The following is a 27,205-nucleotide window of genomic DNA, read 5'->3' on the forward strand; positions in this document are numbered from 1 at the left end:
AGGCCGCAGATCCTTGTTCCTTCTACCCAGCAGCTCAAATCCAGCTATGGCATGGCCGCGAGGGATACCTGCTTGTTTGTGTACGAGACCCGCGCCTCAGTGCAGCGCGTGGGAGCAGGCATCCGCATAAAAACCCCCGTGTGGCATCTGCTCCCGCCCCAGCAGTATCGGCAGAGCCCAAGGACCCATCCCTTCCGGTAGCTGGAGCCCCTGCTTGGTGGGCAAAAACTAACCTCTAGGGGGCCAGCCCAGCCCCTCCCCGAGCCCCACATTCACCTAAGCTCGTGACAGAAAAATGTTTATTTAACAAAAAAAAATATAACAAGAGCAACATCAAATAATAAAGTTAAGCCTCAGAGGTCAGGGCAGGGCAGGGATGCAGAAAGTCCTTTGGGAAGGGGCCTGGACACAATTGTCTTCCTCCTAGGAGACCAGGACCCCGGCGGAGCTGGTCTTGGCTCCCGCCCCGTCGGCGCTCTCCTTGGGCGGTGGCTTCTGGTCGTCCTCCCCCATCACGCGGATGTTGTGCTTCTCCCGGAACTCGTTCAGCTCCTGGCCCTTTGCCTGCAACTGCTGGGTCAGGGTCTCGATGATTTTGTTGATCTGCAGGGTTGGAAGCAGGGAGGGAGTCAATCAGGGCTGGGGTGCAGGGTGGGCACCGGCACGCACCTCCCTCCACTCTCCTAGGGTGGGCAAACTTTTTGGCCTGAGAGCCACATCTGGGAATAGGAACCGTATGGCAGGCCATGAATGCTGACAAAATTGGGGTTGGAGTGTGGGAGGGGGTGAGGGCTCTAGGGATAAGGAGTTTGGGGTGTAGGAGGGTGCTCTGGGGCTGGGACCGGGACTGAGGGGTTTGGAGGGAAGGAGGGGGATCAGGGCTGGGGCAAGGATTTGGGGCATGTGGAGGATCAGGGGTGCAGGCTCCGAGCAGAGTTTACCTCAAGCAGTGGCATGTCCCTTCTCTGGCCCCATCCGCAGGCACCGCCCCGGCAGATCCCACTGGAGTGCATAGGAGCCGGAGCAGGGCTATGCCGTGGCTTCCAGGAGCCGCGTGGGACAGCCTCCGACCCAGCGCCCTGGCTTGAGTGCCGGAGTGGGGCCAAGCCACGTGGTGCAGCCTCTGACCAATGCTCCGGAGCAGGGCAAGCCCCAGACCCCACTCCCCAGCAGGAGCTCATAGGCTGCCTTAAAACAGATCTGGCCCGGGTGCCATAGTTTGCCCACCCCTGGTCTATTGCAACCCCAGGCTGAACAGTGCCATCCGCTCCTCTCCATGTATGATGGCAGGGTCACTTAACCCCAGGCTGGTGTGTATGGCCAGAAACCCCTTCACCTCCCCCAGGAGTTACCACACTGGCCAGGAGTGGGACATTGCAGGGGAGCGTATGGCAGCGGGTCAGTCAGTTAGCGAGGGGACAGCAGCTGTGGTCACTATGAGGCAGGCACTGCTACTCCCAGCTCCCTGAAGGGGAAAGGGAAGCAGTCAGCACAGCCCTGCCAGAGACCAATGATTAAAATTAGGAATTGAGAAAAGCCCAAGGACAGGAACCTGGATGCCTGGGTTCTGTTCCTGTCTCAGTTACTGACTCGCTGCGACAGCCCGACCTGGAAAAACGTGGGAACTGTGATATTTTAATGAAAAAGACATGCGACTCAATGTCCCCACTCACACTCTGTGCTACGCCCTGGGTTTGAAAGGGTTAATTGCTCCTTTGGGACAAAGGATGGCTGGGTAGGGTCTCTCTGGGACCCAAGGCCGGGAGGTTCCACAGGGGCCAAACTCCCCCTGAAATCCAGAGGACACTGATCCTCTCCAGCTCCCACACAGAGTCCCATGGAGAGGGGCCCGGCACCTCCCCACTCCCAGACACGACGCCCCGTCCACCCCTGCACTAATCACGTCACCTGCATTACCTGCTCTTTGTTGCTCTCCAGGGCAGGGAGGACCTCCTTGACGGTGCGCTCCACCAGCACCCCCCCCACCATGCGGTAACACTTGCGGGTGGGGTCCACGTCTCGCAACGTGTCAATGACCAGGCTGTGGGAAAGGCAGACGCTGCTGAAGTCCCTCCAGACACCATGGAGACCATACGGCCAGGGCTGCAGATCCATAAGGCCTGGCCACGCGGGATAGTCTCAGGCCCACCTTACCCTATACCCAGGTCTCTGCGTTCAGAGTCACGATGGGATCAGGGCCTAAAGCAAGCCCCACATGCCAAGGCCAAAGCCCTACATCTCCACCAGATGCCGTCACCATCACCCTGACTATGGCTGGTAAAGCCCATTAGGCCAGTGATTATTTCCAACAGCACGTCGGTTCTTTGAGTGCCTTCTCCCAAGGTCCCAGCTCTCATCATGATCTCCAGGCAGCCTGGCCCAGAACCTCCCTCCCTCCTTCCACCCCCCACCAGGGGGGTGACTCATTTCTTTGGCTGCTGGGCTGTTCTCCAGGCTCCCTTTCTCACCCAGCTACAGCCCCCAACGACCTGGACTCCAGCTCTGCCCCCCTCCCTTCCCCATCTGGCCCCACTGACCAGTCCAGGGAGCACACAGTGGAATCCAATTCAGGATTCCCTGCAGGGGGAGCTGGCGGGCAAGAGGCAGCAGCAGGCAGGTGCTCGCGGGGAGCTGAAAAGGATGGCCGTCTTGGGGTGCCAGCTGGGACTTGGGAGACCCCAGTTCAACTCCTGACTCCACCAGAGTCCCTGTGCGACCCTGGGCCAAGCCCTCAGCATCTCTAAGCCTCAGAGATTGATTGGGGTTCTGTGCAAGAGCAGGGGTGGGGCCCATCTTATCATGCACGGCCCAAACAGAGAGCCAACAAGATCAGGGCCACGCAGGGCCACCCAGAGGGGGGGCAAGTGGGGCAATTTGCCCCAGGCCCTGGACCCCACAGGAGCCCCCACGAGAGTTTTTCGGGGCCCCTGGAACGGGATCCTTCACTCACTCCAGGGGCCCCAGAAAACTCTTGTAGGGCCTGGGCCCCTGGAGCTTCTTCCGCTCCGGGTCTTCAGCGGCGGGGGGGGTCCTTCCGCCCCCGAATTACTGCCGAAGACCCGGCACTTCGGCGGCAGGTCCTGCTTCGGCAGTAATTCGATGGCGGTGCCCCCCCCCCCCCGGGTCTTCGGGGCACTTCGGCAGCGGGTCCCGGAATGGAAGGGTCCCTCGCCGCCGAAGACCCCAGGCCCCCTGATTCCTCTGGGCGGCCCTGGGGCCACGCCGTGCCCAGCTCGGCCCTGTGCTGAGCCGTGGGGGATCCGGGAGAAGGGCCACGTGCGGCGCAGCGGGGAGCCCCCAGGGCACAGCTGGAGCTCCAGGCGAGGCCACGGCGGCTGCCCCAGGCTGGCAGGTCGGAGGGCAGCTCAAGGCAGGGGAGGGGGCCCGATCCTGCCCCCACCTGTGCTCGTTCAGCTCCAGCTCCAGCTCCGCCGCCTTCGAGGCCAGGCCCCGCTGCTCCTGCCGCAGCCGGTTGAACCCGGCCACCACCTGCAGGGAGACGGGAGGGTCAGTCGGGAATGAGGGCGAGGGGGGAACCCACTCAATATACACCCCCCTTCGAGTGTGATGGGCCCGCCCAGCACACAGACACACCCCTCCAAATCGGGTGGGATGGGCTCGCCCAGCGCACACCCCCCCAAAAAATCGGGAGGGACGGGCTCGCCCAGCACACCCCCCTCCCATCGGGTGGGATGAGCTCGCCCAGCGCGCACACACACACTCCCCCCAAATCGGGTAGGATGGGCTCGCCCAGCGCGCAGACACACACACCCCCCCCGAAAAACCGGGAGGGATGGGCTCGCCCAGCACACCCCTCTCCCATCGGGTGGGATGGGCTCGCCCAGAGCGCGCGCGGAAGCGCACACACACACGGCCCCCCTCCCCCATCAGGTGCGATGGTCCCGCCCGGTACCTGCTCCGCCGTCAGGGCTTTGCCGGTGGACGGGGCTGTCGCTCCGCTCTTGCTCTTTCCGCTGTCCGCCATCTTCCCGCCAGTTCTGCGCATGCTCCGTTCCTCCCGACGTCCGGGGTCACGACCTCCCCCGGCCGGAAAGAAGAGGCCTTTGGGCGCCATATTTGTGTGGGGCACGTGCCCCTAACGCCGCTCCTGGGCCGCCGCCGGCGATAGGGGCCCTTCCGGCTCGGCCCCTCGCTGGCTTCCGGCGGCATCGGTCCGGGGGAGCCAGGAGCGGCCTCTCCTGCCGCCGGCTGCCCTGGGCCTGAGGAGCCGGGTCGCCCCGTCCCCGCGGCCTGCTCCATGTAAGGGGGGGGCCGGGGCCTGGCCGGCAGCGCGGGCGGGTTCGGCCGGGGGGGGCGCTGCCCTGGGGGGTCACCCTGGGGGCCGGGGCCTGGCAGGCAGTGCGGGTGGGTTCGGCCAGTGGGGGGCGCTGCCTTGGGGGGGGGTCACCCTGGGGTCCGGGGCCTGGCCGGCAGCGCGGGTGGGTTCGGCCAGTGGGGGGCGCTGCCTTGGGGGGGGGTCACCCTGGGGTCCGGGGCCTGGCCGGCAGCGCGGGTGGGTTCGGCCAGTGGGGGGCGCTGCCCTGGGGGGGTCACCCTGGGGGCCGGGGCCTGGCAGGCAGTGCAGGTGGGTTCGGCCAGTGGGGAGCGCTGCCCTGGGGGGACGGAGTGGGGGGGGGCATGAGGCAATAGGGCAGGGCGCTGCCCTGGGGGGGGTCACCCTGGGGGCTGGGGCCGGGGCCTGGCAGGCAGCGCGGGTGGGTTCGGCCGGGGGGGGCGCTGCCCTGGGGGGTCACCCTGGGGGCCGGGGCCTGGCAGGCAGTGCGGGTGGGTTCGGCCAGTGGGGGGCGCTGCCTTGGGGGGGGGTCACCCTGGGGTCCGGGGCCTGGCCGGCAGCGCGGGTGGGTTCGGCCAGTGGGGGGCGCTGCCCTGGGGGGACGGAGTGGGGGGGGGCATGAGGCAATAGGTCAGGGCGCTGCCCTGGGGGGGTCACCCTGGGGGCCGGGGCCTGGCAGGCAGTGCAGGTGGGTTCGGCCAGTGGGGGGCGCTGCCCTGGGGGGGTCACCCTGGGGGCCGGGGCCTGGCCGGCAGTGCGGGTGGGTTCGGCCAGTGGGGGGCGCTGCCCTGACGGGACGGAGCAGCCGGTGCGGGGCACGAGGCAATAGGGTGGGGCTGGCCCAAGAGCCCCTGGTGGGGGCGGCCTCTGCTCCTGTGGCTTTTGTCTGTCCGGTGCTGCCCGTTTCCTTTGCAATCAGGAGCAGGTCTCATCTCGCCATCGCATTTCTGTCCTTCCAGAGGCCAAGATTTCGGTGCAGCAAAATATAGGGCCTGGGCCTGGGCTTTTCCATTACAAACTCTGCTCCCGTCGAAGCCGGCAGCCCCCGGGAGAACTGCAGACCTGGTGTCAATCCCCAGAGCCCCACGGGTCAGAGTTGAACGGGGAAGGGACTTTGCGTCAAACTGTTTAAAGCTCAGACTTGTGTTGACGCCATTTTGACTTCAACAGCAAATGCACGTCTTGGCTAACGGAAGCCTTTCTTAACAACACCCCTGCCCTTCGATGCCGTTGTTTGAGCTCTCTGCTCTCCAAAGAGTCTTATGCCATCATGCTTGTTGCCGGCATAGGAGCGTCTGCTGATCCGGCATTAAGCAATTGTCGGGCATCTGGCACATGTGGTTTGTTCTCTCACACTCTCCCTTGGAGAATTAGTGTGTGCAGTGGATGGTTTTGCTTTGGTAAGATTTGCTCTTATGGTTGGAGGCAGGTTGTTGGGGGTATTTTCACATGCAGGTTGCTCTGTTTTTGTGTTGTTGAAGACAAGTTCAAAGTTCACTGAGCAAATATCACTGAACCCTCCCATAGCATCTTCAACCAGACTTGACCTCCCTGCTGTTGCTGAGATAAACCACTGAACAGCAAGAAACTGGTTTCTTGCCTCTGGCTGCCTGAGCCACCTTCTTGGGGCCATGTTTCTAGGATGGTTAGTCCAGGAAGCTTCTCAGGTCAGATGTTCAGGGAAAGTGGCTGCAAAAGGGACATGAATCTGGATGAAGGAGTATTGATGTTTGTTGGCACAGGTATTTTGGAAAGCTTCTCGAGGACTGTGCCAAGCTGTGATACTGAGTGCCAGGCTGGTGTGTGATGGTACGGTTGTTCATGAGCACAGAATCAGAGAATATCAGGGTTGGAAGGGACCTCAGGAGGTCATCTAGTCCAACCCCCTGCTCAAAGCAGGACCAGTCTCCAACTAAATCAAGCATTTGGGCTGGCCGGGCTGGTGTGTTGTGGTAGGGGTGTTTGTGAGCACTATGCTGGTGTGTTGTGGTAGGGGTGTTTGTGAGCACCATGCTGGTGTGTTGTGGTAGGGGTGTTTGTGAGCACTAGGCTGGCTGTGTTCGTTTGTTGTGGTAGGGTTGTTCCTGAGCTCTGTGCTGGTGTGTTGTGATAGGGTTCTTCACATTATTATTATTTATTATTTTCTATTGAAAAGGGAGACACTGATCTTCTTTTAAATCATTCCCCCTCCCCCCGGCCCTCACCTCCACCCATCACCCCGGGCCCCCATCAGCAGGCAGCATCAGGCTTCCGAGGAGGGGGGGTTAGTCTGGGCCTCTTGCATAAGCGGTTAAACAGAATCATTAACCCCTCTTTTCCTGTGCATCCCCCAGGCTAAGAGCAGTGATCCAGACCCCCCTGGGCCCACTGCATCGTGCCTTTCGCCAGGCTCCCGGGAGGCAACTGCGAAGGATCCCATCCTGCACAGCCAGCCGCAGGTACGATCGGCATGGTTGTGGGGAGTTGGGCACCTGGGGAGAGTTGGAGGAACTTGATGCCTGATTCTCTAAGGCCTTTGTGTAGGCATCCTGTCCAAGGCCATCTCTGGGAGGACCCTTTACACTCCTGTCCAGCAACACGGCATCCCCACTGGGGCCATAGAGAGCTGGGCTGGCTCTGGGCTGGAGCCCAGAAGCTGCAGCCATCTGCCCCTCCCCTGATCAGTCTGTTCCACTCTCCTCTTGTTCCTGGCCCCCAGCCCTGCCCTGCTGTCCTGGCAACCTGGCATCATGGCTGCCACTGCGCTGAAGCCCCTCATCGCCGTGTGCCAGCTCACCTCCACGCCCGACAAGGAGCAGAACTTCGCCAGCTGCTCACAGCTTATCCGGGAGGCAGTGCAGCGTGGTGCCTGTGTAGTCTTCCTCCCCGAGGCCTTCGACTTCATTGGCAGCGACACGCAAGAGACCCTGAGCCTGGCTGAGAGCCTGGAGGGGGCCCAGATTCAGCGCTACGCTGGCCTGGCCAGGTACGGCTCTGTACGACGGAAGAGCAGCACAGGTGGCGCTGAGAGATCCCTTTCAGAGCCAGGGCAGGATTGGGCCCACTCGCTTAGCCCGGCCTTGTTCAAATGGCCTGTGTGATGGGGCTCCTGCCCCATCCCTGAGGAGCTACCCTAGGGCTGTACTCTGCTTTCCAGCCAAACGGTGATCCAGCTTCGTTTTGCCCTGTTCTCACTATTTCACCCTCGTGTACTACCCTGTCTATCCCTCGTCTGGCTGGAGCTTGCTGCCCTTGCTTTGAATCTTCCCCCATTGTCACCCCCGATTGTTCCTGAACACCCTTAGCTCTGTCATTATCGCTCTGGAAGCAAGGGACTCGGTGTGGGAGTTGGCAGGAAAGATCTACCCTGGGTGGTGCCAGATCTCTGAAGGGTCAGACCCTCAAGGGGGAGAGGTTGGATGTGACCAGAACCCCGTTGGGAAGGGCCCTGGTGGGGCCGCTGGGGCTTGTGGTCCCTTCCCAGGCTGGGTGGGCAGGGGAGGAGGAGAGGCAGCAAAGCAAAGCTGGTTAGGGTTCACCGCAGGCCTCCCAGCATCTCTCTAAATGGCAGCATGGACCACAGCTGCTCTCGGCGGGACAGGCTGTGGAGCCTGTCTGCTCTGGCTGCCGGTTTGGGCACTGTCCCCATCTGGGACTCAGTCCTGTTCCTATTGGACAGATGTGGCTGGCAGTAGCCGGCAGACGGGCCGAGCACTGAGTGAGCCGTGGAACCAGCGCTGCGCTCTGGTGGAGCCTTGGCAGGGCGGGCGCAGGGAAGTGTGGGAGGGAAGCTTGCCCTGGGCTGCAGCTGCTCTGGGGGTTGAGGCTGTCAGGCTCCAGAGTCACTGTTTGGGCACGCGGGAGGCAGGGAGGGTCCAGGGAAGGCTCCAAGCTCCGTGTGTAACACAGGTGCATCTCTGCCTGGCAGGGAGTGCGGAGTGTGGCTGTCTCTGGGCGGCTTCCATGAGAGAGGCGAGGACTGGGCCAGCACCCGGAGGATTTATAACTGCCACCTGCTCCTGGACCCCACAGGTGAGAGCGTCGGGCACCGCGCCAGCCCCTCCCTGCAGGGAAATCTCCTGGCACTGCCCTTTGTGCCCACTGGCCTGGCTCTGAGCCCCTGCTATTGTGGGATAACTGATGGATGTGAAGGGGTCACTGCTCTCTGCCTGTTGTTGCCGTGCCTGGTATGGGTCACAGCTGAGAGGGCCAATCTCAGGTCAGACTAGGTGGACGCTCCCACATTCAGGGTATAGTCTAGAATTAGATTTAACCAGAGCTGCAACGAAGGTGTGTTCCTGGATCGCCGTAGGTTTCGGAGTGGTAGCCGTGTTAGTCTGTATCAGCAAAAAAACCGAGGAGTCCTTGTGGCACCTTAGAGACTAACACATTTATTTGGGCATAAGCTTTTGTGGACTAAAACCCACTTCATTGGATGCATGCAGTTCTCTATGTATATATCTCTTCCTACTGTATTTTCCACTGCATGCATCTGATGAAGTGGGTTCTAGCCCATGAAAGCTTGTGCCCAAATACATTTGTTAGTCTCTAAGGTGCCACAAGGACTCCTCGTGGGGTTTGGTGTTTTTTGGATCGGCATACTAACTTAACCCGGAGCCGCAGACAGTCCCTGGAGACATTCCAGCTATTTCATCACCCAGGCAGACTAGACTTCTGTGAGGAAAGGTTATTAAAACAGATCAGTGGATGCTCAGGACCTTAAACCAAAGACAACACTGCAGCCAATCCTTCAGTAAACTAACTAAAGATTGATGAACTAAGAAGAAGGAATGAGGGTTATTAAAAGGCCAAAACAAATAAAAGTTGGATCAAACTATGTTGTCCAAAATGTTAGCAGGGTGTTAAATCTGCTAGTTGTCTATAAGTCTCCCTGGGTTGGCCAAATAGTTTTGGGGACCTCAGTCCATTTATTTGAAATTTCCCCAGTTAGAATTCATCAGTCCTGAGATGAGGTAGGAAAGAGGTGGTGGGAGGCCTTTGGTCTCCCTCTTTATATCTTGAGCCATTTTGCTGGAAAAATCCTGGCTGTGTCATGGGTCAGACAGTTCCATGGCGTACGAGCTTTGCCATCTGTCCTGGATGTGACTACAAATTTTGCTGGCACCGCCTGTGCACATGCAGTCTGAGGGGGCTTTGTGGCAACATGCAGAGGCCCCTATTTACAGTTCTTTTGTTATACCTGAAGAGCCAGCCTGTGGGCGTTTCCTAGATATACGTTTGAGTTAAAAATAATATACCAGAATTTCATAATCCACACACAGTGTCAATACACGCATTATAACAGGATAATACTACTCAGCGGCTTACAAGTTTTCCCGTGATCCCTCACAATACATACTTCGAACAAGACTTATCACACTTTTGTAAAAGTGGTGACCACATTAGTGTAGACTGTCACCTTCCCCTTTAGACAGCATCACACACATGCTGGCAGCTTGGGGCCAGGGCATGAACCAGATCCCCGATTCATCCAGGCTGGGAAGGAGGAGGCAGTGTGGGAGTCAGGACTCCTGGGTTTTATCTCCAGCTCTGTCCTTTGCTGAGGATGTCCCTTCCGCTTGCCTCCAATGGGGACAATGCTGCTGACCCACCTCCTAGAGGCTGTGGGGAGGAGTCAGTGGTGGGGTTGCAAAGCACTTGGAGATCTCACCTGGCCAGCGCCGCAGAGCATGGGGTGTTGGCCCTTTCCCCTGACCCCCCTTCCCCTACTGATTCTCCAGAGGCAGGGGAATGCCCATGCTGCCTGCAGTCTCCTCTCCCCCTCATCCCCAGGGCACATCGTGGCCACGTACAGGAAGACCCACCTCTGCGACGTGGAGCTGCAAGGGCGAGTGTCTATGAAGGAGAGCAAATTCACCAACCCCGGGCCTGAGATTGTGCCACCTGTCAGCACCCCTGCTGGGAAGGTAGGAGCCCGGGTGCGGCTGGGAGGGGGTGCTGGGCAGGGTGAGCCAAGATCCGAGACTCTCAGGCTGTCAATCTAGAGCGACAGCACCGACAGCACAGGTGACTCTGGACTTAGCTGAGAACAGAGCTGGGCCCCTGCAGGGCTCCTGCAGCCACTGTGCCTGAGCCCTTATGGTAGCAGCTCCCATGGCTGCCAAGACAGAGCCCTCAGCATCTCCCGTTCCTCTGGGCTGGGCTGGAGACGGGTTTCCCCTCTGGCGAGTATTTTTGAGAATTCAGAAATGTTTCCTTTGGGAGTTGAGGCCTGGCTGGGTCATTGCTCAGGGCCCTGGGCCACTGCCTGCCCCAGGTAGGACTGTTCCATGGAAAATGAGAGTTCAAAGCTGCGGGGGAAGTGCTATTGCAAACTGGGGCTGGGGGAGCCCCAGGCCCAACCAGAAACCCCAGTAACCTGTGCAGGCTTCCTTGATTCCCTGCCACAGCCGGTGGGAGGGAAGGCAGGCATCTCACTGGGCTAAATATTTGGCTGGCATCACCATATTTGGTAGAGGTAACTGCTTCCAGATGCAGTGGTGGTGTCAGGACCAGTTCCCTGATTTCACTGATGCATGACAGACCACAGGAGCAGCATGCCCAACCCCTCCCCCAACAGTGACCATGATGCACCCTGGTGTGCAGTGTGGCTTTATGCCTGACCCCCAGTAACCCCTGGAGCATGAGGACCGACGGCCCACGTCATTCTGATTCCTGCTAGTATCCGTGTAGGTGCCATCCTGGCTCCCATCTCCTGATTGATCCCTGCCAATGTCTGCTGCAGTGAAATCCTGCGGGTCATCTAGAAGGGACATTCTTCCAGCCCTCTGTGGGTGGCCTGTACAATGCATCTAGTGCCCCTGCGTGTTTGGGCACGGGGTAAATGGGAGCCCAGTTGGCCTCTCCAGTGAAATAGCCCCAGTCTCTTGGCTCTCTCCTCCCATGGTTCCCTGTCCTCCCTGTGCCAGGCTTTTCTTGCAATGAGGTGGCCTAGACTGAATGTGCTGATTGATGAGTAGAGCACCTGGTGGCCTCTGGGTTTCCATCAATGCTGTTACACACTGAGGTGATGCACATCATGGAGCTGCCCTGAATCCCTCTCCCGAGAGGGCCGAAGCAGTGACCCTAGGGGTGAGGGAGAGGAGGATGGGGGCTGGGGAGCAGCAGGCACAATCAGACCCTCGGATCCCCTCACTTTGGTGGCAGCTGTTGTGCAGACAGGGCCGGAGTTGCCCTGGGGGTGAGTTCTGGAGCCTAGGGCAGATGTGGCCCTTGCTTGGTTGAGGCCCATCAGTAGCATCACCCATGGGGGTCTGTGTCATTCGCCCATTCAGAGAACCTCTCTTCCTCCTCCAGGTCGGCCTCGCCATCTGCTATGACCTGCGTTTCCCAGAAATCTCTCTGGCGCTAACCCAGGAGGGGGCAGAGATTCTCACCTACCCATCAGCCTTCATGGTGACCACAGGCTCCGCCCACTGGGAGGTGAGTCCAGCCATGACTACCTGTGTTGTAGTGACACGGGCAATGCAGAGCCTGTGTGTAGGAGACCATGGCGCACTCTAGTGGGTGTGCAGATGTGTGTGCACGCAGCCGTTAGAACAGCTCCTGACCATTAGAAGTGTCAGACAACGCTTCCAGCCAAGACCCACTGATGGAGGGATCTGGGGGAAGCCTGGGCTCGAGCCTCCTGCCAACAGCCCAGAACTAGCCCAGGAGCTGGCCAGGGGGGTTGGCCGGGTTGGAAGCGTCTGTGGTGAGCAGCCCTGCCCCTTTGTCCGCCCCGCTCAGGTGCTGCTGCGAGCCCGCGCCATCGAGACCCAGTGCTACGTGGTGGCAGCAGCTCAGACTGGGAAGAACCACGAACACCGCACCTCCTACGGCCACACCATGGTGGTGGACCCCTGGGGCTCCGTAATCGCCCAGTGCCAGGAGGGGCCGGGCCTGTGCTACGCGGAGATCGACCTGGGCTACCTGCGCCGCATCCGCCAGGAGATGCCAATCTGCACCCACCGCCGGGCTGATCTGTACGGCAGGGTCACTGTGCTGAAGAAACCCCTGCCTCCCTGAGGGGCTGCCCCCCTCCAGGAAAATCCACCACTGCCAATCAAGCCCTGCAATGCTCCATGATCAGGAGGCAGAGCAGGGAGCAGAGACCCCTCCTGGTATCCCCACCCTCACCCCCCCACAGACCCAGTGATCAGTCACTGATTCATTTAGCAAGGGGACAAATGGCTGAGATGGCCAGAGGCCTCTCCCAGTGCATGCTGGGCAGAGGCGCCCTCTAGGGGACAGCATGGAACTGCAGCACAATTCCTGCTCCAGCTGGTGCTGCCTTGTCAGGCCCTAGTGAAAATTAAGCATTTCCCAGGGGTGAAGGGAGCAGCTCCAGCCGAGCCTCCAGCTTCCCCAGGCAGCGGCCACCCTGTGGGAGGAGCATTGGCCGTGGGCTCCAGCAGCAGAAGGAAGAAAAGGACCTGAGGCAGCTGCTGGTAAAACCCCAACTCAGCAGAGAGGTTCCCGAGGAGGCTGGGGCTGAGCAAGGGGTGCATGGCTGAGCTGCTGACACAGATCAGGTCCCCTCTCAGCAAACTCTCAAGCTGCACCTGCACCTGCTCCTGAGGTGTCCTGCGTGCTGCCCTTAGCACTACTCCCTTGGCCTAAAACTGGCCCATGGGCTCTTCCTGCCACCCTGCTGGAGGGGGGGCTAATTTCCCAGTAGGGGGAGAGAGGCCAGTGCTCTCCACCTGGGGTAGTTCTCCTGTCATTTATAACTAGGTAGGAAGTTTTAAGAGGGTGTGAAGTCTCTGCTACTTTTGAGCAGATAGGTGGGCCTGATTCCCCCCTTGGGCCTCAGCAAAGGAGGGATTGGCCTGGGCTACTTCCTTAGAGCTCAGGGGGTCCTGGAGCAGGGAGGTGCACCCTAGTTATAGCCCCTGCAACATTGCTGAGACCTTCCTTCCCCCTCCCCCACCATTTCCCTATGACATTCACATGCGCCAAGATTTTTAGGTGAAAAGCTCCATGTTAGCATGAGACCCAGGTGGCTGGTGAAAGGACAAATGACAGTAACTGAAGTCATGGGCAGCCCAGAGGGCTGAAAACTGGCCACAACCCTGGAGTGAAGCAAGATAACTGGATCATCTTCCCCCTGTACCTCTCTCCCCCAGGCTTAGTATCCCCTGCCTGCCATTATCTCCCCTCTGCAGGCTGCCAGTGCCTCCCTAGCCCAGTGCTTCGTGGTGGCACTGTCTTGCACCTAAGCTACTGTCCCTCTTGTGTGTCACTTTCTTCTCCGATTCTACTGGCCCTATGGGGAGCAAAGCCCAACAGTTTAGGAAGAAACACGTTCCCTGTCTCTCCAGTGGTTAGAGCAGAAATCCTGGCTTATCTTCCCAGCTTGTAATGACTTCCCTGGCCTCTTCTACATTCCCACCAGGGAGCCTGTCTGTTCAGGCAGGTGCACCCAGAGTGACACCTTCAGGATGCTACTTTTGCGGTGGCCCTCAGGTTTGCATCTAGAAACCAGGGCCAAGGCTGGATTTCTTCCTAGGAAGAGTGCGAGGGTTCGGTCAAGTCATAATAGAGAATTGTGAGTTGACAGGGGCAGAGGGTCCAGCCCTAACCTGGCTGGGTGCATTAGCTGAGCCAGTGCAATTAATCAAAGCCCCACTTACATCATCTACAGGCTGATCTAACTCCAGTGAGGCAGTTCCTGCCTGTTGGAGCTAGTGGTTCAGGCCGGCTGCAGATTCAGGCAGACATTGCTAGATGGTTCTGGTGCTGAATTCAGCAGGGAAGAGGGGCATTCTCTAGCCATGCAACCCATAGGGCCCCTGCTACTCATGACTCCTTTTCCCCAGCACAGCATCTTTAATTAAAGTGCAGCTATGACAACAAGAAGGATCACACCTTTACCAAACCAAAGAGGGGGAACGGCAGCCAAGCACCCCATGACCCAGCAGAAGCACGCCAGGTTAACGGCGCTCTGGGGCTTAGTTGGGATCTGAGAAAGAAGATAAACGTTACGCTGCCCAGGCAGATGTGCTTCTGCAGGGCTCACGGTCACCCAGCAGGAAATGGAAAACCAGAGGCCAGATGAGACACTTCAGAACAAAACAGCCCAAACAGCTGAAAGGGAACGTAAGTGACCAAGCAGCAGCCGGTCCGTCTGACCCAGCAGCCAAGCAGTAAGGAAGCAGACAAGATGCAGTAGATGTTTATTTCAAGAAAACTGAAAGCTACATGGGGATTATGACTGTTATATTGGAAGTTTAAAAAATACAGAAGAGTCACAGAAATTACACAGTTTGTGCCAGAATTGTCCTTAAACAGGGAGGTGTGTGCGGGAGGGTCTACGCGCTCTCAACTGAGAGAACCTGTGGATAGAAAATGCATCAACACACACACACACACCAAACAATCCCATTGAGGCAGGAGGGTTGGAGCCTGCAGGGCTATCACATGCCATCTTCATTGGAGAGGGAATTGGTAAGCATAACGCCCTCTTTCTTATCCCTCTGCCCATGCCTGGGTAGGGAGGTAGCCAGCCAGCCATAACAAACATTCCTCCACCCCAGGTGCACTGATCTGGCTTCCATCTTTCAAGGCACAGATCCTCAAGCCTATTGAGGTGTCTCTCTCTCCTGGGGAGTTAGGCACCTACCTACCTTTGAAGATCTGGGCTGATTAGGAAAACATCCTGCATCTCAGCAGAGATTTGGGAGGGTGGGAAGAAGAAAATCAAATCCAGAAAAATAACCTTCCAGCCCCTTTGTTCACCCTTAACTGTGTGGAATTCTGTGGAGCTGCTTTAGGTTTGAAGCTCCTAAATCCTTGGGTGTTTACTTGAGTTACCAGGAAGAGAACTGGGGAGGAAGAGAATTTTCCAGTTAAAATGCACTCCATGCCCCTGGAAGATTGGTACTCAGCGACCATTTCATTGACAAACCCTCAGCCTCCAGGTCTGGCCTCAGGCCCAACGGGTCCCTGACATGTGACAAAGGGGGCATGTAAGTGGCTGTGGCTGTGTCTGTCCTGGCACCAAGTTCTGGGCTCAACGGGGGAGGAGGGAAACAAGCCCTGTTACCAAAAGGTAACAAATGTCATCCCAAAATTTAATACACGCAGCTAAGCCAGCCACCAACCCCAGCCCGCTCAGTGGCCTCTGGTGTCCTGCGTGCAGCGGGGGGAGGCCCTTGGAGCACAGCCCCTCAGGTGTTATTGCTTTATCCAGCTCAGTCCCCATGCTGGGCGAGGGGTGTCTCTCAGCTGTGGGATCACAAGGGAGGGGCAGGCAGACAGCCAGTTCTGAGACGGGTTGTATTACAGCAGCCCCGAGGTGCCAGGCGTTTTGCAAATGAACAGCTTGCTGGCCCCAGGGCTAATGCAGGACAGCACCTCCTACTGGCACCTGCTGGGAGCAGCTCCTTCCTCCTGGGATGGCCAGTGCCAGCAACAGACAGACAAGACCCAACGCCAAGGAGCTGACCGGGAGCAAACCAGCAGTACCACCCTGAGTGGCCCCACTGGATTTTTCCCCACCTCTAGGTTCCCAGCAGGAGTCTGTACATCTGGGCAGGGGGAACCTTCCGTTATGGGGTAGGGTCAAACAGGACCCACTTTCTTCCCAATTGGGAATGGGCCCTGTGCCAAAGTGTTACTCTGCAACCTGCCCCCCTGCACAGCCCAGGGGATGCAGCCAACCCCACCGCACCGCCACTGGGCCTGGCCTTGTAGTAGCAAGGGGGAGACATTGAAGCATCATCTGTGACATGGGCCAGCGCTGGGCACTCCCCACCCCAGCCCCTGCTGCTGTGACACTGCCCCTGAACATCCCAAAAGCCTGGCCCTGCCCAACTGCCTCCCCACCCTGCAGGCAAAGGGAGTGAGGATGCCCATCTCCATGTGCAGAACTCTTCTGGTGGGCCTACAAGCATCTCTCAGTTCTGGGGGGAGCACAGACGTGGCTGGACCAGCTCGGAGCCCCTTGTTCCTCTCTGGGGTCAGAGGCCTGGCAGGGATTGCTGGGAAGGGGATAACAAAGGCCCACAGGCTGGGAGAAGGGAACATTGACCCCACTGTTAGCTCAGCACGGGCTCCATTGGTGCAGCTGTTACCCCTGAAACAAGCCCACCCAGCCTAGAGCAGACGATGCCACAGGGCTGCACCAGCATCACCTTAGCTCAGCCTCCCTCTCAGCATCCCACGCTGGCTAAGGGCACACCCGGCCAGATCGCCTGCTGAGAGCCACCTGAGTGCTAAGCGGACTGGTGGAAACGGGCTCCCATCAATGGAAGGCCAATGCCACAGGCCCCCCACCCCCACATGCTGTTCACTCCACACGCACACAGCTCCCGCTGCGCTCGCTCATTTTTATTAAAGTGAATCATCAAGAACCCCACCTCCCCGGCCCACCTCCGCCCCGCGTCCCCCACACGCACGGGGCCCCGCCGCCACAAGACACTTTTGCCTTTTTTTTAAAAAGACCGTACAAAAGAAAAACCAGCACAAGGGAACCCGGGGCAGAGGGGGGACAGGACAGAATGCGTGAGCACCCAGCGCTCCTGCTGGCAGCTCCCTTCCTACCGCTGGGCGGTTCGGCGTCCTTCGGCCAGGCTCCTGGAGCAGAGCGGGACTTGCTCTCTGAGTTGCCCCAGGTATCATGGGCTCTTGGCTGGGCTGGGACCACCAGAGAGCTGGCTAAGTGGCAGCACAGCCCTCCCGCCGCTCAGACAGGTCCTACAGTTACACACACTCGGCAGGAGGCTGCTGGGGGGGGTCGGTGGGTTTTAAATGATTTTTCCTTTTTAAAAAAAAATGAAACGAAATGATTGGCTCCCAAAGAGCAGCCAAGGCCAAGCCCGGGGGAGGGTCAAGGGGCCGTGTGCAGCATCAAGTTCCTCAGGAGTTTCTGGCGCCCAACCTCATAATCCTCCTCGTCCACGTTGACCAGCAGCTTGATGGCCTCGTGGCCCACGGCTTGCTTGAGCGAGTCCGTGATGAAGACGCCCTTGAGGGCCTCCAGCAAAGAGCCGTTTATGTAGTCGCGCCAGAAGGCGTCGAGGTAGGTGAGCTCTGAGAATTTTATGTCACAGATGATAGAGCCCAGGTCCCGGGATTTTAAGATGGTGTTGGCCTGGTTGAAGCGCTCGAACTGCCGCTCCAGGGGATCCTGCTTGTTGGAGAAGACGTTGCCCTGGAGCGCCGTCTCGTGCTGGCAGTACTCGGCTCGGACTCGCAGGCGGATGTCTGGGGGCGGAAGGCAGGGCAGGACATTAGCGAGTTCACTGCAACCCCCCTCTGCCTGAGGATCCCAGCGCTCCACGCCCCGGGGAAGGAGTAGCTGACCCATCCAGATGGCACAGAGGGTAGGGATGTAACCCAGGCCAGAGCCAGCAGTGGAGCTCAGACTGGAACCCAAGAGTGGCCACTAGCCCCCAGCTCACTGCTCCTTTCCCACTTCACCATATGCGTCACCAACATCAGCTGTGGAGAGGCGGCTCTGGTGGTGGGTGGGGAGGCGGGACCGCAGGTCCTGGCTATTGGACCCAGCCTTGCATCTCCCGGGTGCTGTGTGCCTAGAAATCATGGCAACCAGCCCCAAAACCAAGAGCCAATGAACAGTCACAAATATCAGCTGATCTGTTTCCAGCTGACAGGGCAGTGCTTGTGCCCAGCCCTATGCACCCCCACAGCAGCCCCACTGAGCAGGAGCTGCTGGACAAGCCCTTCTCTGCAGGCGCCTAACTGGGCATTGAGCTTTTCCCAAAAACCCGGCCCAGAGTGCCCAGATTCCCAGCTCAGTATCACCACCCAGCGCTACAGAGACACCAGCCTGTCTCCTCCAAAACCCAACCTCCTTCTGCCTATTTGCATCAGCTGCGCGATGCCCCACCGTCACGGGCGTACGCATGCCCACGCTGATTCCCACGGACAGACCGGGTCAGCCTGGCTGCCAGCTCTGAGCTCGAGGTTCTATCTGACTGATCACGAGCGCACTGAGTGGACCTTGCTGTAGTCGAGTGCCAGGAGCTTTCCCTCCACAGCAGGCACCACGGCCAGTTTTTTCTTGTGAATTAAAACATGGGCCCAACTCTGATGGCGGCTGCTGCCCTCCACTCCCAGCTCCTGTTGGATGTACGGAGAAGGCTGCTGGGCGGAAGCAAGGGGGCTGGGCCAGCTGTAACCGCTCTCAGAGCCAGGCAGTGCAGTCTCGAGTGAGACAGGCCCATGGCTGGGAATAGGCTGCCTCAGTCTGGCTAATGGAGCCACGTAGCTGGTGAAGGGGGGTGGCAACAGGAGGAGGGATGGGGGTCTCTGCCTGCTCCACGTGCTGCAGAAACATGGTCACCCCTTGCCAGAGGCCAGGACTCTGGGCTGCTCTTGGCTTTGCAGGTAGCAGTGGTGGCTCAAAACAGGTTTATCTGCGAGTGGCTACGAGGCCACGGTCTTTCCCTGCAGACACACACTCCTCACCCATCAATACCTCCAGGCGGGACTATCCCAACAAGCTCCCATCTAGCAGCGCCCGCTGGCAGCAGCACATTCTCCTGTGCCAGTCCCAGGCAGTGTGGGACCCACCTGGCCTAGGGAGCACTTCTCCTCCAGGCAGTGCTAATGGCTGCGAACAGCAGAGGTCATTCTGCTCACAGTCCCTAGACTGGTGATCATGCTCGAAGAGTGGAGGCAGCGGAGGGTCCCCAGCTGGGGAACCAGCTCCTTTGGGCAGCCTGCCCACCAGTGCCTTCAGAGCCCAGGCTGGGCTCACTGCTGGGAGGTGGGTTTGGACGGTACAGGTGGGGGGTGCTATTGGTGCTGTCTCACGAGGGCTGTTTAAAATCACGTACCCAGAACTGGAAGTCCTGACCAATCGATCAATCTCACTCATGGCAGAAGCTAGCGCTCTGCACAGGCAATAGAGGAGAAGGCCGTTCAGGGTCATCCAGAGGGGATCAAAGCACCTCACTTTCAATGGGAAAGTTTGGAATTAAGTCCTGCTGTCACAATCGAAGGCAGCCTTTCCTGGCCCCTTGTGAAGAGCTAAAGCGACAGAGCTCGCGGCCAGGAGCCCCTCCCAACTCACTGATCTCCAAGGAGACTGTCATCCCCATGACGAAGCAGAGTAAAGAAGTGGGTCTACTGATGCCAAGTCTTCCAAACCTGACCATGCTGGAAGTACCCAACTCCCATCACACAGTGAAGACGTCCACTGCTTCTCAACCCCTCGGAGAGATTCCTCACTGAGAGCAAGACTAGAAAACCCTTTGGGGGGCCGGGATTATACAAACGTTAATTTCTTGCATAGGCAGAGATTCACCATCTCTACTATTTGTATTCCGGTAGTTTCTACAGGCTCCAAGCCAGACCAGGACCCCACTGTGGGTAGGCTGGGTAAAAGGGATATAACAAGCAGAATGAAGAGTGACAGTTGGCAAGTGTCATGTTAGTCTCAATGTATTATTTTGTTAAAATAAATAATCTAGCCCCTTTGACAGCCAGAGACTCCTAGAAACAGGGCTGGAGGGGACTCCAAAGAGCATTTGGGCCCCCCTGCACAATGAGGCAGGGTCAAGTCAAGGAGACCAGCCCCGTCAGGTGTGTGTCTAACCTGTTTTTAAAAATCTCCAAGGACGAGAGGTTTAAAAACCTCTACAACCTCCAGCTGCTGATCAGCATAACTGCTCCTCCTATTACGTCCAATACCCTTACGATGCCTGTGACCTCACGGGTTTGAACTGTGAGCATTTGCCCTATGGATTCTTTCCGATCTAGGAATTCCATTGAAATATTTAGTTTTATTAAATTAATTCGTTAGACTCTCTCTTTCTCCTCCTAAACTGGCGCGTGCAGGAGTAAATAGTCTGACATTCCATTCACTCACGTCCCCTCGCCCCCACCCAAACTAGGCTGATGATCCAGCTGCACCCACAAAAATGGGCTGTGTTGTTTAAATCAGACTGTTGATACTTTTCTTAAAATTTCTTCTAATGCAGCCTTTGGAAGATGGGGGCCAAACGATCAAGTTCGAGTAGAAGATCAGCCAGCCCCACCCTTCACACAAGGAGGACAATAAAATTTAACTCACTAATCCAAAAAAACTCCCAACCCTCTCTCCCTCCCCGTACCCCACCCCAGCTACTCCCTTCTGCCCCATCAACAAAATCACAATACAAAGTTTTTGACCAGTTCCTGGTCAGGCTAGATCCCAATATGTGGCTAACCTTGTAACAGGCTGAGCCAGAACTCCGGATCTGAAGCAAAGCACAATTTTGTCAGGCTGTTCTAATGCATTTCTGCATCTTTTGGATGCTGGTGGATGAAAATACAGAAATCAAAATGCTTCAAAAATGTTTAAAGACCTCAGCAGGGTGTTCAGTTCTGCCACCAACCCCCACCCTCAAGGAACTTAGTATTAATTTATATTATCTGCAAAGTAAAAATAATAGAACTCTGTTTCCAACCTGCCCCACCACTGAGCCTTTGGGTAAAGCAGGGATGCAGAGTTTTCTGCCAGTCACGCAGGAGGACTATATGAAATAAAACCTGTCCCTGGAAGGAGGAAGAATGAGCTCCCAGCACCCCAGTGGTAACCCACAAACCCACCACAGCAACAGACAGGCCTAAGAACACAAGGATGGCCACAGTGGGTTCCACCTAGCCCAGTGTCCTGTCTCAGATGCTTCTGACGGAGGTTTAGGAACACCTGGATATGGGGTTGTGTCCCTGACCATCTTGGGTAATAGCCATTGAAGGACCTTTCCTCCAGGAACTTAGGCTCTTCACAAGTTCTTACCACAAGTCTGTTTCTCTTTAGGATCCGGCGTCATTGACTTCCTCCTCTTATGCTGGCTACTGAGGAGGGCTCTCCCACGGCCAGGCCTCTTGGTACAGATCGGAGGTCCAGCGGAGGAGCGGCAGACCACAGGGTGATGGGGAGGCACTAATGCAGAGAAAGAGGAGCCAGGTGTTAGAAAGGCAAAAGGTAGATAGTGCCCAGGATCACATCACTTTTCCAAGGGGGAACGTCACACAGAGCAAAGACAGACGAAGCCTCTCGGCTCCCATATATTCCTTCCCCAACCACCGCAGAACCCTTGCTGTGGGAAGTTTTGTAGGTTTCCAGTGATGGGGATTGCAGCTTCTCCTTTGGGAAACTGTTCAACATCCCATCAGTCTGGAAGCTGTTCAGTTAGCCCTGACCCCTGCAGCACCCTAGAGAATTTCTCCCCCTCCTTGCTGTGCACAAGCCTCTAAAGATCAGCAGATGTATGTCCCGGCCTCTCCCAGTGCTTTCACTCAATCTCCTTGTCGCCCCCACCCAGTCAAACTCTCCACCCCCCCAGAGGATTTTGCTGCTCTTCTCTTAACTCTCCCCAGTCTCTCTCAGTCTTTCTGGAAACATGGCACCAATATCCAAAGACGGTATCTCACGTACAGCTGCACCTGCACCAGAGACACGGTCACTTTCTTGCTTAGTGATACCTGTGCTCATGCTGCCCAAAGTTGCGCTCATCTTTTAATGTAAAATATTACAACGCGAACTCCACTCTAATTTACTGTCCGTGATCACTTTTAACCACAACTTAAATGCATAAACCTCTTGAATGCAAGGAGTGCTTGTGTGTGATCTTTTCAAAAGTGGCTATGTAAAAACACTGCTCTCTCATTCCCTGTGTGTCAGAATTATACTGCTAATTTCAGCAACGGTATGAACATACAATAGTAAAGATGATTTTGCCCTTAATGTTCACTTAATCAAAACCCAAAGAAGAATTCATACTCTGGCTCATCCTTTGGGAGTCTGATTGCTGAGCCCAGCCAAATGCTGGATCATAATTGCTGGACAAGGTCAGAAGCAGCAGCTTGATTTTCAGATGCCATGTGGAGTTTTCAATACCAGGTGTTACAAGTTTTTTTACCCCTCCCTAACTTAATAGAGCACATTTGGTCTGGGATCACAGAGGAGTAACATGGAGCCACACAGAGTCCTTTTCAGAAGGAAAACAATATGTTTTCATTTAGAAGTAGAGATTTGGTCATAATATTTTTCCATCCTAAACTGTGCTGGGATATGCAAGGCTATGTCTGAGCCGAAGTCTTCTAAAGTGTAGCAGATGCCTCCAACAGCTCAAGAACAGCACCACGCTGAAGAAAACCCTCCGTTTGCCATGGAAAGAAGGGCTTTATACCCTCACTTTAAAAAAGTTAGTGAATCTTCTTCGTTGAGCGTGTTCTGCAAGCTGAAAAGTTAATTCTCACCCTGAACAACGCTTGAAATCACAGCTGTGAGCTGGACGTGTAACAAGTGAGCCAGAAATCACTGGCTTGAACTTTTCCAGGAAACACGTGAGCATTTGGGACAACCTGGGACCACAGTTTTGGAGCCCAAGACTCCAGCTTGCTGCAAGCGCTGCTGCTAAAGAGTACTTCCTTTTTCTAGAGCCTTCATCAGGTGGTCTCAGTTGGCTTTACAAACGTTTCTAAATTCATAGATTTTAAATGCAGAAGGGACAGCTATGATCACCTAATCCAACCCCTGCATAACACGGGTAGAAGAATTTCCCCTCAGCAATTCCTGCTCAAAACTTTGGGTTAAACTGGAGCACCTCTAAACAGCGCATAACATGTTGAAGCGGATGCATATTAAGAGTTTAGTGGCATAGAAGTAAAGGGACGCAGACAAGGGAAAAAAAATAGGACTGTTCCAATAATCCACATTTAACCTACAACACATTGATGCATAAGCCTTAAGACAAGGTCCCCAACGCAGTGCCATCTAAATGTGCCTGCGTCCTGGCTGTCGGTCAAGCATCTGCCAAAATGCCGCCAAAATGTCGCCAAATTTCTGCAGCATTTTGGCGGTGATGCCTCTCGATGATGCTGCTTGCCACTGACAAGTGGCGTCATCAAGAGGTGTCGCCGCCAAATTCCTGCGGCATTTTGCTGGTGACTCCTCGATGACGCCGCTTGCCGCCGACAAGCGATGTCATCGAGAGGCATCACCACCGAAATGCCGCAGAAATTCAGCGGCATTTTGGCGGATGCTCCACGGCCGCCATGGCCCTTTGTCTGGCGCCCGCCAGACGAAAAGGTTGGGGACCACTGCCTTAGGAGATCCCAACTGTTTATGACCAAGGATTCTAGTGAAACCCTGGTATTAGGCAGCAGTACCGAACTCTTACCTGATTTGTGGGGGTGGGTGAGACCATGCTCTGCGTTGCTGTGAGCTCGGGGCATAACGTAACGAATGGACGTCTCTTCTAGGTACTTGTCCACGAGGTCTGGGCACACTGGAAAAGAGGATAAAAATAGTAATAATTAAGAGGGCAGAGGAACCCATTATTGATATACCAGATGCTAACATGAAGGCAGAGGGAACTGTTCAAAATCAGGGTGTGAAAAGTTTGACATCTACCTGTCAGAGGCCAACAAGAAAGATTTTTTCAGGGTGAAGGAGGGGTTCACACAAAGGAGGTCCAGGGGCAAGAGCGCCAATGCAGGGACTGCCTTCCCAAGATGCTTCAGAGTGAAACTTAACTTCATTGTTGTCACTTTCACTGTTGCCCACTGGGTTCTGAAGAGCAGCAATGGAACTGTTGTCAGTTTCACTTTGCTGCTTGAGAAATCTATAAGCAACAGTTGAGGCAGTGGACCTGCTAGCAGTCTCAGGAACATGGCTCTGCACTCCTACACATTTTGAATGGTTTTCTTCTCAACCATAATGACTAGATTTTTTTTTTAAATTAAAGTTTAGATTCTAAAAAAGTTGATGGCTTGGATTCCAGAGACAAGTAAATTTTTCTGGCCCTGACAGTGATAATCTGACATTTACTCCCAACATTAATTTAGTTATGTTTGCAAAATGACACATCACCTAACAGAAAGCAGCACAATCTATTTTCAAATTAAACAGCACATCAAGAACAACAGCATGTAGAACTATTAATTGTTCTTTAATATCAGACTCCCTTTGGCTGGACATATTTTAAAACCAAGTACTCAAAATGTGAGTGCATACCAATGCCTTTGTAAAACAGAACTTGCAGAAACACTTCTGTTTGGATTTACCACCACTATTACTTGCATCATCTCAACTCATTAGAAGCTGGAGGGCCCAATGACTGGTCAGACTTGACTGGGCGTTATATGTCACACACGTATACGCACAACCCTTTGTTAGAAGGTTAACAACCGTAACCAGGCAATGCAGTGTCTGAGTAAAAGCACGAGCATGAGGTATGCAGATGACCTAGCCCTGTGCAAGGTTTAAACCAGTGACGTACTCAAACTCAGACTTTAAGGTCAGAAGGGACCATTATCATCTAGTCTGATCTCCTGCACATCGCACGCCACAGAACCTCACCCACTCCTAAAATAGACCTCTAATCTCTAGCTGAGTGACTGAAGTCCTCAAATCATGGTTTAAGACTTCAAATTACAGAGAATCCACCATTTACACTAGCTTAAACCTGCAAGTGACCCATGCTGCAGAGGAAGGCGAAACCTCCCGCCCAGGGTCTCTGCCAATCTGACCCCGGGAAGCGGGGGGGAGGAGGAATTCCTTCCCAACCCCAAATATGATGATCAGTTATACCCTGAGCATGTGGGTAAGACCTGCAAGGCAGATACCTGGAAAGAATTCTCTGTAGTAACTCAGCGTCCCCCGTTTCTGGCCATTGGGGATTTTTACAATGGGCAGTCACTGATGAGCCACATGCCATGACAGGCAGTCCCATTAGACCATCCCTTCCATAAGCGGATCCAGCTCAGTCTTGAAGCCTAGTTAGGCTTTTTGTCCCCCACTGCTCCCCTTGGAAGGTTGCTCCATAACTTCACTCTTTGGGTCCTAATTGAGCCTAAACTTGTTGATGACCAGTTTATAGTCACTTGTTCTTGTGTCCACATCAGCGCTTAACTTAAATAACTCCTTTCCCTCCCTGGTATTTATCTCTCTGATGTATTCAGAGAGAGCTATCATATCTCCCTTCAGCTTTCTTGTGGTTAGGCTAAACAAGCCAAGCTCTTTGAGTCTGCTCTCATAAGGTAGGTTTTCCATTCCTCGCATCATCCTAATAGCCCTTCTCTGCACCTGTTCCAGTTTGGATTTAATCTTTCCTAAACATGGGAGATCAGAATTGCACAGAGTATTCCAGATGAGGTCTGACCAGTGCCTTGTATAATATTAACACTTCCCTGTCTTGACTTGAAATACCTCACATGATGCATCCTAGGGCTGCATTAGCCTTTTTTCATGGACACATCACACTGATGGCTCATAGTCATCCTGTGGTCAACCAATACACCCCAGTCCTTCTCCTCCTCTGTTGCTTCCAACCAATAAATCCCCAGTTTAGAGCACAATTCTTGTTGTTAGTCCTGAAGTGCATGACCTTGCACTTGGTACGATTAAATTTAATCCCATTTCTATTACTCCAGTTTACAAGGTCACCCAGATCATCTTGTATGATATTCTGGTCCTCCTCCGTACTGGTAATACCTCCCAACTATGTGTGTCTGCCAGAAATTTTATTAGCACACACCCACTTTTTATGCTAATGTCAGTAATAATGTTAAATAAGATTGGTCCCAAGACCGATCCCTGAGGAACTCCACTAGTAACCTCCCACCAGCCTGACAGTTCACTTTTCAGTATGACACACTGTCGTCATCCCTTTAACAAGTTCCTTATCCATCTTTCCATGTTGATATTAATCACCATCTTCTCCAAATTAACTAATAATTCCCCACATGGAACTGTATCAAATGCCTCACAGAAATCCAGGTAGATTAGATCTACTGCATTTCCTTTGTCTAAAACAATCAGTTAACTTCTCAAAGAGGGAGATTGGGTTGTTCTGGCACAATCCACCTTCTGTAAAACCATGTTGTATTTTATCCCAATTACTGTTCACATCTATGTCCTTAACTACTTTCCTGTTCAAAATTTGTTCCAAGACCCTCCATACAATTGAGGCCAAACTAACAGGCCTGTAGTTTCTTGGATCACTTCACCTCCTCCCCCTTCTTAAAAATAGGGACTACATTAGCAATTCTCTAGTCACAAGGTACGCCCTCTGAGTTTACAGATTCATTAAAAATCCTTGCTATTGGGCTTGCAATTTCATGTGCCAGTTCCTTTAATATTCTTGGATGGAGATTATCCAGGCCCCACAATTTAATCCCATTAAGATGTTTGAGTTGGACTTCCACCTCAGATGTGGTAATTTCTACCTCCATATCCTTGTTGCCATTAGCCACCCTGCCACTACCCCACAGCTCTTAATTAGCCTAGGTGTTGGGTCATGCCTAGATTATCTTGAATCTCTACCCCATCCTCAGTGCTTAGTGGTCCCACTTCTTTCTGTGTTCTCTTATTTATATGGCTATAAAACCTTTTATTATTGGTTTTGATTCCCTTTGCAAGGTCCAACTCTGATTGGCTTTTGGCAGTTCTCACTTTATCCCTATACTTTCTGACTCCAAGGAAGTAAGTTTCCTCGCCGATTCTTCCCATCTTCCATTTCTTGTAGGCTTTCTGCTTTCTCTCAATAACCTGTTTGAGATTCTTGCTCATCCCAGCTAGGTCTGTAACCCTTCCCTATGAATTTTTTCCCTTTGCTTGGGATCCAGACTTCAGATAGCTTCTGCAACTTTGACTTAAAGTAATTCCAAGCCTCCTCCACATTCAGATCCCTGAGTTCTTCGATTCACTTCCCCAACTAATTCCCTTAATTTTTTTCAGATTTATTTTTGTGTATCCTTCTCTTTAGTTTACGCTGAATTAACTCATGATTACTCAAACCAAGCTTGTCCTCTACAACCAGTTCTTCTATGAGGGCCTCACTACCCACCAATACCAAATCTAAAATGGCATCACCTCTCATTTGTTCAGCAACTATTTGATGACAAAATCTGTCGGCTATCACATATAGGAAAATCTGGGCCCTACTATTATTAGTAGCATATGTCCTT

The 27,205-nt window shown here is 54.9% G+C and overlaps 3 protein-coding genes across 9 annotated transcripts in view; 1 reads left to right on the forward strand and 2 right to left on the reverse strand.

Moving 5' to 3' along the window:
• Window positions 1-282: 282 nt before the first annotated feature.
• On the reverse strand, window positions 283-4,100 carry PFDN2 (prefoldin subunit 2). The gene is made up of 4 exons (XM_050929977.1): window positions 3,914-4,100; window positions 3,401-3,489; window positions 1,918-2,041; window positions 283-603 (listed from the first exon to the last, which is right to left on the reverse strand). The coding sequence occupies exons 1-4, from the start codon at window positions 4,073-4,075 to the stop codon at window positions 424-426; spliced, it is 555 nt and encodes a 184-aa protein (XP_050785934.1). The 5' UTR covers window positions 4,076-4,100; the 3' UTR covers window positions 283-423.
• A 95-nt stretch (window positions 4,101-4,195) lies between these two features.
• NIT1 (nitrilase 1) lies at window positions 4,196-14,535 on the forward strand. The gene is made up of 7 exons (XM_050929915.1): window positions 4,196-4,260; window positions 6,628-6,732; window positions 6,993-7,259; window positions 8,202-8,305; window positions 10,067-10,200; window positions 11,591-11,716; window positions 12,023-14,535. Coding segments are annotated over exons 1-7 (1,017 nt in total). The 5' UTR covers window positions 4,196-4,258; the 3' UTR covers window positions 12,302-14,535.
• DEDD (death effector domain containing) overlaps window positions 14,435-27,205 on the reverse strand; it is a 43,403-nt gene continuing 30,632 nt past the window's right edge. For 5 of the 7 annotated variants that reach the window (XM_050929924.1, XM_050929923.1, XM_050929921.1 and 2 more), the window contains 3 exons: window positions 23,416-23,523; window positions 21,027-21,173; window positions 14,435-17,482 (listed from right to left, as the gene is read on the reverse strand). In XM_050929924.1, coding sequence (XP_050785881.1) covers window positions 17,106-17,482; window positions 21,027-21,173; window positions 23,416-23,523 — 632 coding nt within the window. In that variant the 3' untranslated portion in view covers window positions 14,435-17,105. Of the gene's footprint in view, window positions 17,483-19,433; window positions 19,621-20,454; window positions 20,543-21,026; window positions 21,174-23,415; window positions 23,524-27,205 lie in introns of those variants that run through there. The other 2 variants (XM_050929925.1, XM_050929926.1) reach the window with 2 other exon arrangements.

The sequence above is a fragment of the Gopherus flavomarginatus genome, chromosome 20 (genome assembly GCF_025201925.1).
Source record: "Gopherus flavomarginatus isolate rGopFla2 chromosome 20, rGopFla2.mat.asm, whole genome shotgun sequence".
NCBI lineage: Eukaryota > Metazoa > Chordata > Testudines > Testudinidae > Gopherus > Gopherus flavomarginatus.

Bases quoted from the DNA above. Each gene is read 5' to 3' on its own strand.
- PFDN2 (XM_050929977.1), bottom strand. From the start codon at position 4,075: ATGGCGCCCAAAGGCCTCTTCTTTCCGGCCGGGGGAGGTCGTGACCCC. The intron at 2,042-3,400 runs GTGGGGGCAGGA...CCTTTCCCACAG, and splicing joins CTGGAGCTGAACGAGCACAG to CCTGGTCATTGACACGTTGC. The intron at 604-1,917 runs GTAATGCAGGTG...CCAACCCTGCAG, and splicing joins TGGAGAGCAACAAAGAGCAG to ATCAACAAAATCATCGAGAC.
- NIT1 (XM_050929915.1), top strand. The intron at 6,733-6,992 runs GTACGATCGGCA...CCTGGCCCCCAG, and splicing joins TCCTGCACAGCCAGCCGCAG to CCCTGCCCTGCTGTCCTGGC. The intron at 10,201-11,590 runs GTAGGAGCCCGG...TTCCTCCTCCAG, and splicing joins TCAGCACCCCTGCTGGGAAG to GTCGGCCTCGCCATCTGCTA.